At 39.5% G+C, this 19,811-nt stretch overlaps 1 protein-coding gene across 11 annotated transcripts in view; it reads left to right on the top strand.

Moving 5' to 3' along the window:
- The window catches only part of CYRIB (CYFIP related Rac1 interactor B), a 156,128-nt gene that overhangs the window by 135,105 nt on the left and 1,212 nt on the right, over window positions 1-19,811 (top strand). For all 11 annotated transcript variants that reach the window (XM_032609979.1, XM_032609973.1, XM_032609972.1 and 8 more), the window contains 7 exons: window positions 1,008-1,113; window positions 7,512-7,648; window positions 9,036-9,113; window positions 11,115-11,231; window positions 12,140-12,219; window positions 13,832-13,958; window positions 15,403-15,473. In XM_032609979.1, coding sequence (XP_032465870.1) covers window positions 9,036-9,113; window positions 11,115-11,231; window positions 12,140-12,219; window positions 13,832-13,958; window positions 15,403-15,473 — 473 coding nt within the window. In that variant the 5' untranslated portion in view covers window positions 1,008-1,113; window positions 7,512-7,648. The remainder of the gene's footprint in view (window positions 1-1,007; window positions 1,114-7,511; window positions 7,649-9,035; window positions 9,114-11,114; window positions 11,232-12,139; window positions 12,220-13,831; window positions 13,959-15,402; window positions 15,474-19,811) is intronic.

Below are 19,811 nucleotides of genomic sequence, written 5' to 3'. Positions count from 1 at the left end.
ATCTGTCTGGCTTCCGTTTTATTTTGCTGTCTTATTTTTTGGTTTTGTATGGATGGAGTCAGAGTACTAGTGTCTTGGGAAAATCTAAGTGTGCCATTTAGATTGCTGATATGTTACAAACAGGTGTTGGTTATGCGTTTCACCTTTCAGATGGTGTGTTTAGCTCATTTGAAGATGTTAGAGAAAGCAAACCAAGGTGTGGAAAAACGGTGAAGAAAGGCATCTGTAAGCAAAAGGAAGACGAAAGCAAGAAAATATATTTCTTTGGGAATAACCCTCTATATTTACAAATGATTGCCTGATGGCTTGGAAGACTGGGCAGAGAAAGAGCATATTCATGTTTATTTTAGAGTCTCTAGATTATGTTTTATTTTCTCCCCTTTCACATTTGAAACTAGTTTTTCACCTCACTCAGGAAAACCTAAAAAAAAACTTAGATTCCAGAATAGAGTTTTAGTTACAGGGAGGGGATAAGTGACAATTTCTGAATCACATTTTTCAGGCTGATTTAGGTTTTAAAGTGTTTGGTAACTTTTTAAAAACTAGTTTGGACCCTGGAATTTGAATTATTGAAAGTTTATTAGCCTTTTCCCAGATTGGGTCTTATTTCATTATCGTCTGCCTTTTTTGGTTTCCTTTTATTCTACGAAAATAATCCTTAAAACAGAATTTCTAAGAAAGCTTGTCCGTGATATTGGAAACATTTTGGTTTCTTTTTGTGGCTCTAAAAAGTATCAAGGCGTAATATACCTAACAAACATACATTGTGTCATTTTTTATTCCATCTCTCCATATCCATTGCAAGAATAACGAAGAATGTATTATAATAGGTTTAAAGTATCCATGGAGTTGAGAAGGCCACTCTCAGCATTTCTGGGTCCATTATTCTGAATTTCATGGACTATACCAGGGTTTCCTGTGTTTGCCAAAACCTATATTTTAATGTAAAAATAATACTGTTGTGATTTTTAAAAAATCTAACTATTTTTATTCTTTGGATTTTGAAGGCCATCCAGCATCCAGCAGATGAGAAGTTGCAAGAGAAGGCATGGGGTGCAGTTGTTCCACTAGTAGGCAAATTAAAGAAATTTTATGAGTTTTCTCAGAGGTTAGGTAAGTTGAAAGTTTTGTCATTATGACTTGCCTAGTGAGAAAGACAGTTACTGATACTGGAAGTTATTTACAGTATTTTATGTTCATACTGCTAAATTTATATGTTTCATAAGTAAAGCAGCTTGGTAGACTATGAGATTATAGCATAATCTTCCTATCATCCTGTTCAACCAGGTGTTCAATTTATTTAGACCATTTTCCTCAACAAATTTTGACTTCCATAAGGAAATTTCTGATTTTTTGCAGCTTAAAGGGTCCTACTATGGGAAACAGCTTGGTAGAATTTCTCTCCAGCTCCATAGCACATCCTTTCCCATATGTGGGAACTAATCCAAGGTCTCCTGGGTTATTTAGATTGTTGTGTTCTTAAGATCATGGCTGATTATGATCAGTTCATGTACCTAAAGCTGTACGAGATGAGAAATAGGAAGCTAATGTTATATGCGAAGTTATCGAGGGAGTCATTAAGTAACAAGAATTCATGACCATCTGCTTCTGCCCTCACATGGGAACAATTATTCAGAGATCAGAATTGTGCCTTTAATACAGTGAATAAGCAAAATTGGAGTTCTTTTTCTTGGAGAAGGAGGAGGTAGAACAGGTAAGATTTAGCTCTCTAGCTGCTTGTGTAATTTGAAAGATGTAAACTTTGTGAAGTTGGGAGCATAGGGGAGGAGTGGTATAGATGTGTCAGAAATTTGAAACATTTCAGTTTAAGTTTTTGATACGTGTTTTTATATAGTTTTGCTTTTTGAACCATAAAAATGTGTTATATATTCTAAATGAGTACATACAATTTGATAAGGAAACCAGTACTGTAAGATAGAAGTCAACTGGCGGGCTCGTAAGCTAAATTTAGACCTGAGACACGGTTTGTTTGGCCCACATGGTTTTTAAACATTCCTGATTAATTGCCAGGTTTTAAAATTGGTAATTATATGTGTTGTGTGTGTTTTAAGTCTTCGGTTGCTTTGGAAAAATCAATAGCTTAGCCAGCAGTTGAGCAATGGATCTGCCTCTCAATTGGCGAAGCTAAGTGGCAAACTGACTCTGTGTCCAGTAGTTAGGGCGTGTACTTTCTAGTTTGCAGTGGGTCTCTACTGCATCCTGGTTTTTTTTTTTTTTTTTTAAAGAAACTATTTATTTATTTTTGGCTGTGTTGGGTCTTCGTTTCTGTGTGAAGGCTTTCTCTAGTTGCGGAGAGCAGGGGCCACTCTTCATCGCGGTGCGTGGGCCTCTCACTGTCGCGGCGTCTCGTTGCGGAGCACAGACTCCAGACGCACAGGCTCAGTAGCTGTGGCTCACGGGCCGAGTTGCTCCGCGGCATGTGGGATCTTCCCAGACCACAGCTCGAACCTGTGTCCCCTGCATTGGCAGGCAGATTCATAACCACTGCGCCACGAGGGAAGCCCCTGCATCCTGGTTTTTTATATCTTGCTCTCTTTATGTCTTTATATTAGCTACTTGGCCATTTGTGTTTACAACCTCTGCTTCAAAGTTGAAGTTCTATTATTATTTTTTTTTAATTTGAGCTTTTTATTTTTTAAAATATTTATTTATTTATTTTTGGCTGCGTTGGGTTTTCGTTGCTGTGCAGGCTTTCTCTAGTTGTGGTGAGCCACAGCTACTCTTCGTTTTGGTGCGTGGGCTTCTCATTGCGGTGGTTTCTCTTGCTGCGGAGCACGAGATCTAGGCATGCGGGCTTCAGTAGTTGCCGCGTGCAGGCTCGGTAGTTGTGGCTCATGGGCTCTAGAGCAAGGGCTCAGTAGTTGTGGCACACGGGCTTAATTGCTCTGCGGCATATGGGATCTTCCCGGACCAGGGCTCGAACCTGTGTCCCCTGCATTGGCAGGCGGATTCTTAACCACTGTGCCAGCAGGGAAGTCCTATGAAGTTCTGTTTTTTTTTTTAAAAAGCGCATATTTTTTAAAAAGTAAGAGAATTGCTCTTTTTCCTTGGATGCAGTATACACTGTTAAATGCAAAGACAAATAATAGTTGAGATAGAAGTGTTTGTGTAAATTGTCCTTTTTTTTTTTTTTGCGGGCCTCTCACTATTGTGACCTCTCCCGTTGCGGAGCACAGGCTCCGGACGTGCAGGCTCAGCGGCCATGGCTCACGGGCCCAGCCGCTCCGCGGCATGTGGGATCTTCCCGGACTGGGGCGCGAACCCGTGTCCCCTGCATCGGCAGGCGGACTCTCAACCACTGCGCCACCAGCGAAGCCCTAAATTGTCCTTTTCTTACTAGAAATAAGAATTATAAATTCTTTTCCTCGAGCATGACAGTCAGTTCTTTCAGTCAAGTATCTACGTAGTCTGTAGCTTTGTAACCTCAGAGAGCCTAGGTCTTTCCATTTTAGTTATCTTCACAACTTATTTAGGGTTTTGCTGTGCTGCTCATTCCTAGACACTTTCGAAGTTAAATGGCTTTAGATGCCGCTCAGGTCCTACTCAAGTTCATCTTGGTTTCTTAGCATTTGCCAGTAAAAAAAAAATAATAATAATTGTAAAATAGACCAAACCCATCAGGCTTACGTATTTTCTCATATTTTAACTACTGGAATTACATCAGGCTAGTGTTGTGTGTTTCGGCACAGGTGCTGGGTTCTGTTTCAGCAGAGGATATAGTAACACAGGTAATAGCAGAAAGCTATCAGTTTTTTATTCTGTCATGTGGGAGCCTTGAACCTTCATTGTGTAGTCTAGGGCTTCTGTAAAGGTATGAACAAAGTACAAATTTAAGATCTGGTGGTTTACTCCTCATCTCTCGGCCAATAACCTGGTTTATAATGTTTCCAGTTTCCTTGCTGACAAGGGTACATGTCTTTGCTTGCATGTGATAGGAACTCAATGTTGAATGAGTGAGCAAGTGATAGATAAATGAGTACGTACATCTGATATATCAAATATGTGTCGGATATTCAGGAGAAGCAATAATAATGGATTTTAGGCTTTCAAGGCATAATGGCCTGTGTTTGAATTCCTCTGTTTGCGGTTATTAGCTGTGTGGCCTTGGCTACATCATTTAAATTCTCTGAGCTTCAGTATCCTATCTGGACCTCCAGTCAGTTGAACCCTCTGCTTTAAGTCCACTTAACCTCTGTCGTCTCGTCTCTTTTCTTCCTACCTCACTGTTGAGCCAGAGATGAGGATAAACACCACAAACAGCACACAGAATACCGCACAACTGTGAAGATGCACATGGTCCTTCAGAATTCCAAGAAGGTTGCTTGGTTCAAGCACTACAGATAAACCATGGGGTGTACTCCAGAAGAGGGACCCTGATCCCTTGCTGGTTTGCATATTTATAGAGGGACAGGGAAGGGACCACTTGACTAATTTGGAAGACACTGAGCTTTGCCAACATGGTTTAACCTTGCTGGCACGGGAAACATCCTGTACTTGCTTGTTTCAATCTGAGGCCTTCCCAGTTGAGGCAGCTGAGTGAAGGTTTTGAGGCCAGACAGTACATAAACTGCTTTGTGTCTCCTCAGTCTTCCTGTTCCAGGGGCTTATTGGGGCCACCTCCAGGGGTCATAGTGAGTGAGTCTATCCAACGTGTTGACTCCTTTTCACTGGGCTAAATTTATCAAAATTTGTTCAAAAAGTTCTGAAGTGCCCACAATGGTGGTATTACCTCTTGGCTGTTTCAGATCCCCCGCACTCCATATCCTTTGGGTTCTCTTCTGGGGATTCAAAGACTGCTCTTTGATAGTGGATGGTTGGCAGTAGGTGCAAATATATGGCTCTTGTCTGTAAAGGAGCCTTCTCTTCCTAGTCATCCGTTGTTTCCCCTTCTGGATCTACTTTGTGGACTGATCTGTCATTATTTCTCCATTCAGTCTCTTCCTTGCAGCCTTCTTACATAGCTTTGGCTTCTGCACTGGTTTACCAGCTAATGCTTTCCAGAATTTAGGGCTTAAGTAGTCTACTAATTTCCTCCTTGCCGTCTACCTTTTGTAAGAGTCATAACCACATCATTTTGTTTCAGGAGCTTCATCAGAGAGACCAATCCCTACATCATCTGTTCTTTGACCTCCCTTTCTTTCTAACTCAGCCAGAGACCGGAGCCACCTTCTGAGATCCTCTGTCTCTGATTCCCCTCTTGTCGCAGGGCACTGTAGTCTAGTAGGACTGTCTTGTATCAGCAGAGGGCCCCAGGCTGATCTAGCTGCTTCAAAGGCAAGTAAGCAGCCTTATCATTTTGAGTTTCTCTTTCATGGCAGATGTGCCACTGAGGACTTAGCCGTTCACGGACAGAAGTTCTCCCCGGTTATTGGCCATCTCAGGTCAGCCATGACCTGACTCACCACTCAGTGTGGGGCTGAGGAGTGTCTCCCATTCCCCAGAGCGGTGAGCACTGTAGATGCTGGACTTCGCCCTGAGGCCGGATCAAATCCAGGAAATGAGAGTTTCTTTTTTCTTTAACAGCTTGTAACAGTATTGGTGTTTTTTGGTTTTGTTTTTAAAATGGTTTTTCCTGTTCTCACATCTCTCAAACTTTGTTTTCCACTTATATTAATGCTGACACATGAGATGAGTAGTGGGAGAAGTAAGCCATTTTTCAAAAGAGCCAAAAGTTTTTTCCTTTTAATTGATCCTCACATCCACTCTTGCACCTCTAGAAGCCATCCATACTTCCACAGTGTGTTCTCCACACTGCAGATGAAGTGGAGTTATTAAATGCTAATCTGATGATGTCACTACCCTGCTTAAATAGTTTCTCCAGGGACATTATGATGACATGGCCAGGGTGCTTATTAATATGGCACACAGATGGTCCTCGTGTTGTTTTAGTCTTAGGTTCCTCTCCTTCTTGCCTCTCCATTCCCCTGTACTGGTTGTTGTGCGTTTCTCTACTGTGTCACGCTCTTCTCAGTTCAGGATCTGGCTCCCTGCCCTATTGGCAAACCCCTGCTCATTCTTAGTGCACAGTCCAGTCTCAGCCCAGATGTCATGTATTCAGGGAGGACTTTTCCTGAGTCTTGAACTAGGTAAGGTCCCGTTTTTATACCTTTCCACGGTGCCGTGCCCTTCTCCTTCTTAACACACATCCCAGCTATAGTAAGTTGTCTCTCTTCTCTGTATCATTAGGCGCTGTGTGGGCCTCGGGCATGTCCATCTCCATCTTCCCCCAGTGCCTGGCACATGTTAGACCATCAGTACATTTTCTGACTTACATAAAGAAAAGGATAGTAGCTGACATTTGGAGTTACTGTGTGGATTACAAATAGTGTCTAGCTCAGTACCTGCCATATAATAGACACATAAGGAAGTACTTACTGTTGGTACTGATCAGTAAATTAATCTTTTATAAGGTTGCAGAAGGCTAGTTAGAATGTCGCTTTTTGTGAGAAACAGTTTATTATGGTGGAAAAAATAGGGCTGTGAAATCAGAAACACCTGGCATTTATGAGCTATACCCTTGGGGGTCTAACCTGAAACTCAGTTTATCCATCTGTAATGCCGATGTCACAGTTGATGGTGAAAGTTAAATGACAGACTAGGTTAAATGCGTAAGTATGAACGTTGGTTCATAATTGGGTCTTCATAAACGGTAGAGTTGGTATTTTTTAAGTGAAAGGTTGATGATCTGACATAAATTTGTTATCACTAATAAATATTTATTAATCTAACACTTATTCATAAACATCAGATGACCGTCTAACTCTGTAAGCTCTTGTTTTCTCTGAATAGGATCTACCATTGTTTTCTGATTCTGTAACTGAAATAGTTTGATTTCTGTGATTTTTTTTTTTTTTGAAGTGCAATCAGTATTTCCATTTTTAAATGGAATATAAAATAAACTGCTACGTCTGGCATTCCAAAAGTAGCAGTTGTTTCAAAGGAACGGTTTTATTTATATAATAAATTAGAATATTTATATTATGGTCCTGAGATACCAAGTTCTAAAACACTGAAGACAGCTAATTATTAAACCAAATATTTGGTTTCCTTTAGTAACTGAAAGAAAGCAGTTTGTGTTTATAAATAAACAGTATATTCAAAGTATGTGAAGTTGGTAATTCATTCACACCCATGTACCGATTTGTCTCTGTGGCCACAGTGCCCCTGAAGAAGTTACTCAGCTGTAGTAACAGTTACCATTTCATAAAAATCAACACAGTAGAATGTGAAAATAATATAAAATTTGTCCTTTGATCCTGGTATCTCATTCACATTCCACATGATTTTGAATTTGTGTTTACAGAAATTGAGTTAGTCACTTCAGGGTTCCTATTCTAGTAAACAGTATTCAGTTTGAGTGTTACGTTTAGAATCTGGCTTTTAAAGAGACCTTACTTTTATGGGAATTGAAGTCAAAACATTTAAAAATCGCTCACGTTTTAATAAACAAATATCAGGTACAAACAACATTTTAATCTTTTTTTCTTTAGAAGCAGCATTAAGAGGTCTTCTGGGAGCCTTGACAAGTACCCCGTATTCTCCTACCCAGCATCTAGAGCGAGAGCAGGCTCTTGCTAAACAGTTTGCAGAAATTCTTCATTTTACACTCCGGTTTGATGAACTCAAGGTAGGATTGTTCTGCTGGTCCTCATTGTTACGGAAATCAGGAGTCTTTCAAAGAGCACTAGGAGGAGATGCCTGGAGACCTTTTCAAAATGTGTTTAAATGCCTGCTGGTCCTTAGCAAAAATGCCGGATTTAACACTTGCGCGGGCCTTTTGGTATATACATAGCAAACAGCAAATTACCCAATATTCAGTTTTCATTTTAAAATTTATTTTACTTAGTTATTTTTTGGCTGCACTGTGTCTTCATAGCTGCGCACAGGCTTTCTCTAGTTGCGGCGAGCAGGGGCTATTCATTGTGATGCGCGGGCTTCTCATTGCGGTGGCTTTTCTTGTTGTGGAGCACAGGCTCTAGGCGCGTGGGCTTCATTAGTTGTGGCTCGCGGGCTCACTAGTTACGACTCACAGGCTCTAGAACACAGGCTCAGTAGTTGTGGCACACGGGCTTAGTTGCTCCGCAGCATGTGGGATCTTCCTGGACCAGGGATTGAACCCGTGTCCCCTGCATTGGCAGGCGGATTCTTAACCACTGGACCACCAGGGAAGTCCACCAGTTTTCATTTAACTTCATTTTAAAAATCATCTCTGAAACAACAATACTGGCTTTTTCTAATATACTTTTTCTGCTCATCCCCACTTTTTTCAACATTCTTCTATATAAAAATGTTAAGATACTTTTTCTTTCTCTCACCCATCTCCCTCCCTCTCTCTTTCTCACCACCCTCCTTCCATCTACCTACCTACCTACCTATAAATGTCCTTTTTGCTGGAAGGAGTGAGAGTGTAAAGAAAGGAGCACTAAATTCCATATCAGGAGACCTTAGTTCCACTTTAGGCTCTGGCACAGTAACCAGTTATGAAGCAGGTCCTTTGACTTTTCAGCACCTCAGGTATCTTGTCTAGAAAGTGGAAGAGCTGGATTCCTAACTGCAGCTTTTTATCAACACTGTATCATAGACAATTATTCTCTTTTATTAATACTTTGAGCACAGATGATTTGTATATAAAGTTTTAGTCTGTTTGAAGATTGCCCTGTTGACCCTATATATACTTTATTGTAATAACCCAAAATAAGTGCCTACACATTCCTTTTTGTTTTTGTTTATTTGGTAATATCATTTTTGGTAAACAGACTTTTAGTATATTACCTGAAATTAATGAAAAGAAAGAAAGAAAGTATACTGACTGACTGGAAAACAGTGTACATGGTCTTCTGTGTTCAGTAGTGACTGAATACGGTGTTATATGACGTAAGTGCAGATAGTCATATTGGATGATATTACAAATTAGGGAATGTTACTTAACTAATTATAACTAGTATATCTTTCGCTTAATTTGTGTACTATATTTAGTAAATAATACCTTTTTCTTTCATAAATATCTCCTTTAGATGACAAATCCTGCCATACAGAATGATTTCAGCTATTATAGAAGAACATTGAGTCGTATGAGGATTAATAATGTTCCAGTAAGTTAATGCTTTGAATTACAGGGTGGTAATAATAATTCAGCTCTCAATTTGTTCAGTTTAATCTTTTGCTCATGCATTCATTCATTCAGGTAAAGCTAAAGCTAGTAGTAAAGTTAGTAATTATGGGCATCCACAGCTGTGGGAAGAAAGAGCAAAATGTAGCAGACCATATTGTTTTTACCTATTTTTCCACCCAGGCCCTGATTCCATAACTAATCCAGTAAAATTGCTTTTTGCCTATATAATGTTGATACTTAAAGATTTCTCTTTGTATTCTCATTTTAACTGCACAAAAATTGTGTGAATTAGTGGTTATGAGTTATTTGTCCCCATATTCTTAGAATGGAAGAGTCCTGGGGAGAAATTGACCAGGGACAGGAGAAATACTAACACTGGCAGGATGGGAAAGTGAGGTCCTGGACGTCGAGCATGTCCGTGTCTGACATGGCTGTGTGAGAAATGGCTTCTGTGCCTGTTGCTTGGCTAGCATAGCATCTCTTCTGGTTTGTTAGCATCTTGACTTCTCCTCATTTTAAGCTGTTTAATACCCTTTTCTCCAGGATGTCAAATGCCATAAGTAAAACCTTAAATATGAAGAAAATACTATCTTTTTGTCTAGATATTTTGAGGACCTATCAATATATTGTGCTAATTGGTATGAAAAATAGAAAATTCCTAGGGTCAGGCCTGGCCTCAAGTAGATAGTTTAATAAAGAAATACTATATAAGATTGTAAGGAGTGATAAGTGGCATAAGAGGTTAAAAGAAAAAACAACCAAAGGAGACCATTGAATAAATATTTTATGAAGTAGTTGCTCTAAGACAGGCCCGGATTGGAAGAAAGATTTCTTTTCCATGAAGCCTCTGGTATATGCATTAGTTTGGTTTTGCATAGCCTGGTTTCTTCTGTGAGGCTGACCTTATCATCTGTCTTTTTCATACTCACCATGTAAAATAAAATAAAATAAAATCACCCAATCCTCTATTATAGCCATCCTGCCATGCATCAAGGGCAAAGGCATTGAAATCATCTTTGTACTGTCTTTTGCTCTCAATAATTATAGGTAAATCCAGTCGTTGTCAAGTGACATCTCTCTCACATCTCTTCACTGCCCCCCTTTCCATCTCTTTGTACTTCTATCCCAGTTGAGAGCCTAATACCCACTTTCTTTTTGGCAACCATTCTATAATAGCTGTAGAACGTATTTTCTGACATACAGTCTCTTTTTGGTACAATCTGCCCACTACCATTAGTTAAATTTATTTAGAAGATTGACTGAATTGTTATTCCTTTCTTTTGACACTGTAAGTGGCTCCCCATTACATATAGAAGAAAAATATGACCTTAAGCTAGGATTTCACTTAAGCTAGGATTTAGTCCTACCCCAGCTTTGCTTTCCAGCCCTTCTTTCAGTAGTTGCTGTCCCTTATTCCACTGACTACATTGACTTACACTCTACCAAGCATTTGAAAGCATGCTCTTCCGCCTGACTGGTTGGAATACCTTGTGTGCCTGCCCGTCATCACCTACAAAAAAACTCTTCCATGAGTCCAGTTTAGTTTCTTCCAGTCTAACTTAGTCTTCCCCTCCCCCCCCTTTCATCCCTTGTCTCTTAGCATGTTATTGTGGCTGCTGTGTGGGTACTTATGTGCTCCTAATAGAGGCAGGTACGATGTCCTAGGCATCGTTCCATCCTCCGTAGCATTTAGGATGATCCCTTGTATACAGTAGGCAGCCCATCAAGGTTTTATTTAATTGCTTAATATCATTTAAAATATTTTTTAAAAAGTTAATCTTTTTAAAAATGGCTTAATATTATTTTTAATCTTTTTATTTTTAAAGAGTATTTAAGTATTGTGTGCATTTGAGGGTCTAAAATATAAGAGTATTTATTAGATTAATTTAACAAGCATTAGATGGGCACCCTGCCTAGGCTCTTTTATAATATTATTTCATGACTTATGAGCTGATATCAAGTGTCTTTATTTTCCACACAGGCAGAAGGAGAAAATGAAGTAAATAATGAATTGGCAAATCGAATGTCTTTGTTTTATGCTGAGGCAACCCCAATGCTGAAAACCTTAAGTGATGCCACAACAAAATTTGTATCAGAGGTAAGCATTGTTACTCTTCTGCCTGTCTGAAGATAGGATGATCTGAGCGAGACCATGACTTTAAAGACCATCTAAGCTGATAGACTGAGATGCAGTTTGTGCACGGGGTCTGGTCCTCTTCCCCGAGGCCCATGTGTGCACATCTACCGTCTGTTTGCAGTCGCCCTTTGGATGTATAAGCCACACCTCAGTAGTACCATGACCAAACCGAAGTCTCGATTGTTTTTCCCAATCCCGCCTTTTCTCCAGTGTTCCCTATCTCAACTAACAGTAACACTGTGCAGGCAGATAACATAAGGATTATCATCCTGAATTGCTTCCTTTATCTCACCGCCTACATCCACTCCATCAGGCAAGGCAGTCTTACTGGCTCTTCTTACAAGATATACCCTGAATCTGAAAACTTAACCCTTTGCTACCTCTAGCTACCTCTCTAGATCAGCCCACCACTTCTCACTTGCATTTCTGCTTTCCTGCTCTGACTGTTCTTACTTCTTCCACTCTTGACCCACTGCAGTCCTTTCTCCAAAGAGCAGCCAAGTAATCTTCTTAAGACATAAACCACATTCCCTTCCTCTGCTTAAAATGTTTCCAGTGACTTCCCAGTACTTGTAGCATCAAATCCAAGTACCTTGTGGCTATGAGGTCTTGTCTGCGTATTGTGGTTGTTTCCACTCAGCTCTAGAATGTAAGGGCTTCTTGGGAGAAAGGAGGCTTTTAGTTCTTTTGCTCATCGCTGTATCCTCAGAGCTTAGAACAGTACCTAGAATCTAGTGCATTTTTTAACAAAATTAAGAGTAGGGACCAAATTTTAAAGTTGCTAATTTTTCATGTTTTGCTAGATTTAAAATTTTTCTTGAGTAATAACTGTCACTCTTACTTTTTTTGTTCTCCATACACTTTTACAGAATAAAAATTTACCAATAGAAAATACCACAGATTGTCTAAGCACCATGGCTAGTGTGTGCAGAGTCATGCTTGAAACACCGTGAGTATCCCCTGATCTTCCTCACTTGAACAGTCCTGTTGAAATGATTGTCCAGATGTGAATAAGTTGTATTTGGAAGGTGGAAATTAAGTGTATCCCAAGTATGTAATGCTAACATATGAACAAAACTAAAATAATTTGACAGCTTAATGTAAGTTCTAGTTAAACATATAAAGTACATTTGATTTTCAGGTGTGTCAGACTCTTCAGAATAGGGATTTTTGGGTGCTTTTGGGAGTAGGGGAAGAGCTTAAAAGCGCGTCTGGTTATGCCTCTCATAAACATTATCATTCCCTTTTCATAGAGAACTTTGCCCTTTTTTCCTAGAGGGCTAGAGTTGTTCTACTTATCCCTTTCTCCCAATATTAGGTCTCAGTCTTCTTTTTTTTTTTAAACCCAACACTCACCTAAATTCTCTTCTGGGTTTCTCCTCTCTCTCAAGCCATTTGTAACATGTACCACAGTGTGTTCTGTCTGGATTTTCCTGTCAGCAGGCAGAAAGAATTCCTCCTGTGTTCCTGAATAATATATGGTTTTGCTAGATAACTTTAGTTTTTGTGGAGCTCTTTATTTTCCAAAGCACTGTTATATACTCATCTTATTGGAGAACTTTATGAAGTAAGAGGGCAGCTGCCAGCCATCATATTATCACCACTCTCGTCTAGGGGAGTAAGGTCCTGGGCAAGGAAGGGGCTCATGCACAGTAGCTGACCTCACACGTGTGCTCGGATGCCTCCTTTCTGGTTCTGGACTCTTTCTGCTGTGCCATGCTGCCTTTTATGTAGACAAAAGTGCTATTTCCTTTTTCCCATTTGAGAGAAGAATATAATTGAATTTTAGGAAATTAAAATCCAGTAAACACAATAATGTGTTTATATCAGCTTAGCCCCTAAATAGCAAATGTACTTTCTCTGTTAAGCTAGTGGCTTTTTCATCATATTGCTGGTGACAGCCTTTCAGAGCACCCATCCCCAAACTTTTACTTTGGGCCACTTTTTAAAAAAAAATAATTTAAATTTTTATTTGTTTTTGGCTGCGTTGGGTCTTCGTTACTGCACACGGGCTTTTCTCTAGTTATGGCGAGCGGGGGCTACTCTTCGTCACAAGGCGCGGGCTTCTCATTGCGGTGGCTTCACTTGTTGCAGAACACTGGCTCTAGGCGTGCAGGCTTCAGTAGTTGCAGCACGTGGGCTCAGTAGTTGTGGCTCGAGGGCTCTAGAGCGCAGGCTCAGTAGTTGTAGCGCGTGGGCTTAGTTGCTCCGTGGCATCTGGGATCTTCCCGGACCAGGGATCAAACCCGTGTCCCCTGCATTGGCAGGTGGATTCTCAACCACTGTGCCACCAGGGAAGTCCCTGGGCCACTTTTGATTTCTCTAAAATTGTCTCATCTCCGCTAAGCAGAAGGGGTAATATACCAACGTGCATATAGAGACCAGAATATGTAAGTGATAACTGCTCCACCCCCGTCATTTCTCTGGGAATCTCATTGCAGAGAAGGTGGGGCTATAAGCTTAGCGTCCCTTTTGCATATCAATAGAATACAACTTAGAGCATCAGTCAGCTCATGAGTTTGTGATGTGCCTCATCCATCCATATCTTTTCTATCCTCCAGGGAATACAGAAGCAGATTTACAAATGAAGAAACAGTGTCATTCTGCTTGAGGGTAATGGTAGGCGTCATAATACTCTATGACCACGTACATCCAGTGGGAGCATTTGCCAAAACTTCAAAAATTGATGTAAGTTATATTTGTTTTATATAATTACCAATAATTTCCGTAAGTGGAAACCATAGGTTTTTATTTAAAGAGCTGGCAAGCTGCACTCTGTCACAGAATTTATTTTTATAGTTTGTGATAATAGTGGATTTTGGTTTCCTCTCTGTTGTGGTATTTCTTATAGCCTATATAGAGATGGAATAGAATGAATGAAGGATAACTGTACTGTCCTTTAAAGTATCTTCTCAGTACTGATAAGTGATACTTCTGCATATTTGGCAATATATGTAAATAAATAATCAGACAAAATTTTTTTTATTGTATCCTTTCATTCCTTTGGCCAAAGCCCATTTTAAATGATTTACTTACAAATGTATATTAAAAGCCAGTCGAGGTGCCTCAGTGCAAAAAGTTGAGGACTGCATCTTTCCCTCCTCCTCCCAGTCATAGTGCTTTGTGGCTGTAGCCTGGGCTTCTCTGCTTCGTAAGTTCTCTCCTCGCTCTCACACCTGTCTCATAAAAGTTATAGCCTGTAGTTTACTGAGAGTTGTCTTCCAGTTACCCTTTGACAGCTGGCTTCAGGCTCTTTGCATTTCACATGTAGACTACTGATGACTAGGCAGTCTTCTTGCCTTCGCTCATATCTATTCTGTGTAAAGAGAACTAAGTCAACATTTATTGAGTGATTACTGTGTCCCAGGAATTTGAACATTTGTTCTCTCATTTAACTCTGAAAATACCCTTAGGATATAGGTGCTATTTTCCCTGTACTAGCAGAGAAGTAAAGTTTAGAGAGGTTTGTAATATAATTGCTAGTGAATGGTACATGGATTCCGAACCCACATCTCCATGGCTTCCAAAGCCTGTGGTATTTCTACTGTGTTATGCTTTTTCACGATAATCAGGCTCATCTTCCTTACAGATCATTTTCATTGAGTTGCTCCCTTTCAAAATAGCCTGTAATGAGTTCCTGCCATCCCTGTCAGTTCCAAATGAGCCCTTCTGCCTTTCGAGGCCCTCTGTAAATTCCCCTGTGTGAGTCATCTCGGCCCTGCAAAATATTGTCCTCTGCATGTGATGAACTTTATTACTTTTGTCATGGGGTTCGTCTACCTGGAAGGTGTCTTTTTTCCTTACAAGTGTGTCCATTCTGTCCTTTAAAAGGCTACTCAACACCTTTTCCAGGAAGTCCTCCCTTTAGTAAACCCTTAGTTTTCCCATTAGTGTGGGTGGTGCTTCAGTTTGTCTGATTTGATTCCCAAAAAGTTTTGTTTGATTGACAAACTGAAAATAACACTTAGGTAGATTTTTTTCCCCTATTCTAAGAATAATTATTTTGACATTTCTAGTGTGTAATTTCTCATGAGTGCATAGTTATGGAGCTGGTTTAAGTATTAACTATTTTGAGAATGAATGTTAGATGAAAAATCGATGTTTTACCTTTTCCGTTTCCTTTTCTACTTAGATGAAAGGTTGTATCAAAGTTCTTAAGGACCAGCCTCCTAATAGTGTAGAAGGTCTTCTCAATGCTCTCAGGTGTGTATACATGTAAAGGTATATATGTATAGAACAAATGTATTAAGAAAGTGCTTCAAAATATGACTAACACATGAATATAAATGTTAGAAATGTGAAGATCTCATTTTGCTTATTGGTAATCTTGCTTTCAGATATTGGTAACAGTATTTTTATAATAAGTGTGTGTGTGTGTAAATGAAAATAGCAGCTTCATTTCTTTGCTAAAGAGTTTGGCTTTCACTTTTTGCCCCCCTTGAAGCGAGGATTGCTTATTTTTTGTTTTTTAATGAAAATAATTGTAAATAAAATTCAGAAAACAGGAAAATTTAAAGAAAAAGAAGGAAATAATGAAACCTCGCCATTTTGAAATAAACCACTATTAACATTTTGGTATATATCCTTCCAGAGTTTTTCTTTTTTAAACACTTGTATATAGTCATAGCTCTATATAATAGTTATCTTTTTACAAAATAATACCATACAATCTGTTTAATACCTGACTCTTTTCCCTTAATATAGTATAATTACATTGCTATGTTCATAATACAGATCTCTATTATTTTTGTGCATTTCTTAAAATATTTCTTACAATGAAAATAAAGTAGTCATTATTTGATGTCTTCTCAGCTTAGACTTACTTGATTTAGTTACTGAAGCTCCTAAGAATCCTGTAATATTTTTAAATGAAAATGTCAGCACATTATAATATCTTGACTACGGATATTTAATTGGTAGTATAACTTCCTTAACATAAAAAGATGATTTGCTTGTTACTTGATTATTTTGTGTTTGAACACAAAAATTATACGAATGCAGAAATATTCATTTAGTGACTTTTTGAGGTCATAGGCCGTCTTTGCTTTTCACTGCAGTGCACTGTAGTTCACATAATAGAATAAAATGATTTCCAACTTAGTATTATATTCCCCACATGTTTTGTGAGCAAAACAGATTGTTATTCCTTTTGGATACTTCGTCACCTGGTAAGTCATAAAGCAAAATCTAGGATGTGTATTTCAGCTGAGTGGAACCATGAAATTATTTTATTAAGATGATGAAGAGTATTCTACAAGCAGTGACTGCTGAATAAAGGAGATGTATTCTAAATGAACACCAAACGCTTAAGGAACGTACTATAACAACAACAACAAAATTCTTATAATGTCAAATTATTTCAACCGTGAGCCTATCAAAAACCTGAAGTTTTTACTCTGGAGATTTCTCATTGGTTTTACCAATATTTATGGTTGTGTGAATCTTTCCTACTTGGTCCCTTTCTGAGGACTCCCTGTGTCCCAGTCAGCCTGATTTTTCTCCCAGGCCCTTTCTTTTGGATTGGTTAGACTCTTCCAAAGCCAGCAAGTGACAGGACATTTTTTTAAAGTAAGAGGTAATAGAGGTCTAAGAGGTTTTAGTATTACATATTTCTTTACCCTGAAGGGACTGTGCTTCAAACATTAATTTAAAAACTCAGAGTTTACCTTTATTTTTCAAAGTGTAAAAGTAGTTTGGTGTAAGGCAAAGGAGGGCGGTGGCGGTGAGTGAAAGGGTGCTGAAGTCTCCCACACAGCGATCTGTGTCTGAGGGAAAGAGGAGGAGAAGCACCACTGAGGCGAGAGCCACCTGTCAGTTTTCAGTTTTCTTTCCAAACGTATAATGGAAATCAGAAAAGAAAAGGTTGTTGCAGAGAGAACTCTTGAACTGTTTTTATTCATAGTGAAACACATATTCTGTGTCTGGTTCTTAATTTTCACCTGGGAGGTTTTGTAAAGTTTATCAGTATACTTGTTGCTATGTAATAGTGGTTATAATGAGTACCATTTTTATGTCACTGTACATTTACAATGCAATTTCATGTCTGTGGCTTTATTGAATCTTAACCACAGCTTAGTGAGGTAGGTGGTGGGCATGGGGTGTTGGGAGTATCTCCATCATGCAGTAGTTACCGTAAGCTCTTGAGAGGCTTAAAGATTATATAGCTAATAATAAGCATTGGAATCTATTTTCAAATTCAGGATTTTATTCTTGAAATCCCATATACTTGATGCTACATCATTGAGCCTTAGGTGTACCATGAGACTGAACTTCAGTGTACTTTGGAATTATCTGGATGGAAAGGGACATGCAGATTCCCAGGTTACCACCTCCACAGAGTTTCTTCATTACGTCTGGGGTGGGGCTCAGGCACGTCATTTGATAAACACCCTGTCTGTTGTAGATAATGCTGAAACTTTGAGAAACACTGCTCAGACTAAACCAACCTAACGCTTAATCTGCTTCACTCAGAGCAAAGAAGATGCTGTTAAGAAAGCATTTTGGAATTCCCAAAGTGCTGTGCGAGTGCTGTTAGTTCTGCCTCTACAAAATGGAACACTTTTGTGCTGCATTATTTTCTTTTAGTGAATAGCTTATTTATTAGAGATGCTCACTCCATCATTTTCCTCAGAGCCAAGTTTCAAATAGGAGTGTAGTTGCATATATATACACATTGCCTATTTTGGGTGCTTTTCTGTGGTAATGATACAGTTCCCGCCAGCTTATACTATGTGCTTAAGAGAAAGCAATGAGCCATGTCTACATTTTACAGGTGGGGAAATGGAACCAAGTGCCTTTGATTAAAAAAGAGACAGAAAATGAAAGCTAGAGCTGGGAGTTAGGTTCAGTGCTAGATAATTGCCTTCTTCATTAAGTTTAAAAAGAAAGGTAAATAATAGTTGCTTTTCTTCAGTAGAAAAGTCATATGCACTTGGAATAGGACTTTGTGTTTATGCATAAAGTAAAATAATACCATACATGTTCATACGTTATTTTCACGTATGTTAGATGCCATTGGCCTTTTCTTGATAAGAGTGTGATGGTGATGCGACATGCCTCTGGACTGGCTCTGTCCAGGAGGCTCTGATCACATCCCTCGCGGGGAGCGAGAGCTCGTATCTGGGTAGAGAGGAAGGCGCTCAGCACTCCCGCACGGGCACAGTCCACTGCTGAGTAGTCATGCTTTACTCTGCCCTTGGCGTTTTGTCGTGCCTGTTCCTTGGCTCTTCCCACTGGGCAGCTGCATAAAGGCGATGGAAACAACAGAAATGAAGGAGTGGATGTTGGAAATTCTTACTTCCTGACATCAGTGGGGTGATGTATAGCGATATGTATGTTATCTGCACTTGGGAAATAAAACAGAAAGGTTAAGTCTTTGCTACATCACCTACCACTTAGTGTAAAAATTCTCCTTTATGGAGTTTTATTTCAGGCTGGCTGCTTAGCTTCTTGTCTTCCTTCCACAAATATTAATTGAGTACCTGTTATGTGCCAGGCTGGTGTCTTGTTCTGTAATACGAGAACAGTATGGAGGTGACCTCTGAGTAAAATTGTAGGGTATATCACAGACTTACTGAAGCACATATTTGTCTCTTTACCTCTCTAAGGATTCACTTGAGTTGAGGTACTTTCTTCAGTTTTTAAATTGATTTGAAATGAACCTGACGAGAATTGAGTTTAAATTTCTTTAACACAGAGGGACCATCCGTGTGTATCTCCTTAAAGAGATACATTTCTTAAAGATATGTGAAATGCTTGTGAACCAGGTTGACTGATCCAGCATTAATGTTCTGTGTGAATTATGTCCAAAATGTGCCCCCCGTTCAGGCATCGCTCCTCATGCGGTGCAAGCCTGGGTCACTGGGCCTTCCCAGCCCCCGGCTGGTCCCTGCTCTTCCTTCTCCCTGCGCTTCTCCCTCAGCAACCGGGGAGGAACCGCACATCACCCCCTTGCTCAGCATCCTCCGCTGGCTTTCATTAACCTCAGAATAATCTCGAAACGCTTCGCTGTGGCCTGTAGTGTCTGCGTGACCTGGTCTTTCTTTGTCTCTAAGGCCCCACCAGTACTTTCCTCCTTTGCTCCTAATACCCCTTCTGTAGGGGTAGTGTATTATCATCTTTCTCCCTCTGCTAGGTGGTAAGCTCCTGGAACAGTGCCTGACACGCAGCAGGCCTGCTTATTGAATTTCTGCCATTAAAAAGAATCCTATGGTGAACCTTCTCGTAAAATAATAATCACTCCTAGTGATTCTTTTTTAGGTTCTTAATTTGCATTTACATATTTAAAACAAAGCACATCTGCCTGGAAATAAGGCACTTAGAGAACTGAAACATTTTGGGATATGACAGAACTGAAATAGTTGAACTGTCTTAAATACAGAATAGAACAGGGGTTGGCAAACTTCTTTTTGTAAAGGACCAAAGAATAAGCAAGTATTTTAGGCTTTTTAGACCACGTGTTGTCTGTCAGAGCTATTCAGCTCTGCCGTTGTAGCAAGAAGGTAACCATAGACAGTACTTAAGTGAATCAGCATGGCTCTG

This window comes from Phocoena sinus, chromosome 17 (genome assembly GCF_008692025.1).
Source record: "Phocoena sinus isolate mPhoSin1 chromosome 17, mPhoSin1.pri, whole genome shotgun sequence".
In the NCBI taxonomy this organism is placed as follows: Eukaryota; Metazoa; Chordata; class Mammalia; order Artiodactyla; family Phocoenidae; genus Phocoena; species Phocoena sinus.
The sequence above is the reverse complement of the archived record's forward strand: the minus strand, read 5'-3'. Positions and strand labels throughout refer to the sequence as shown.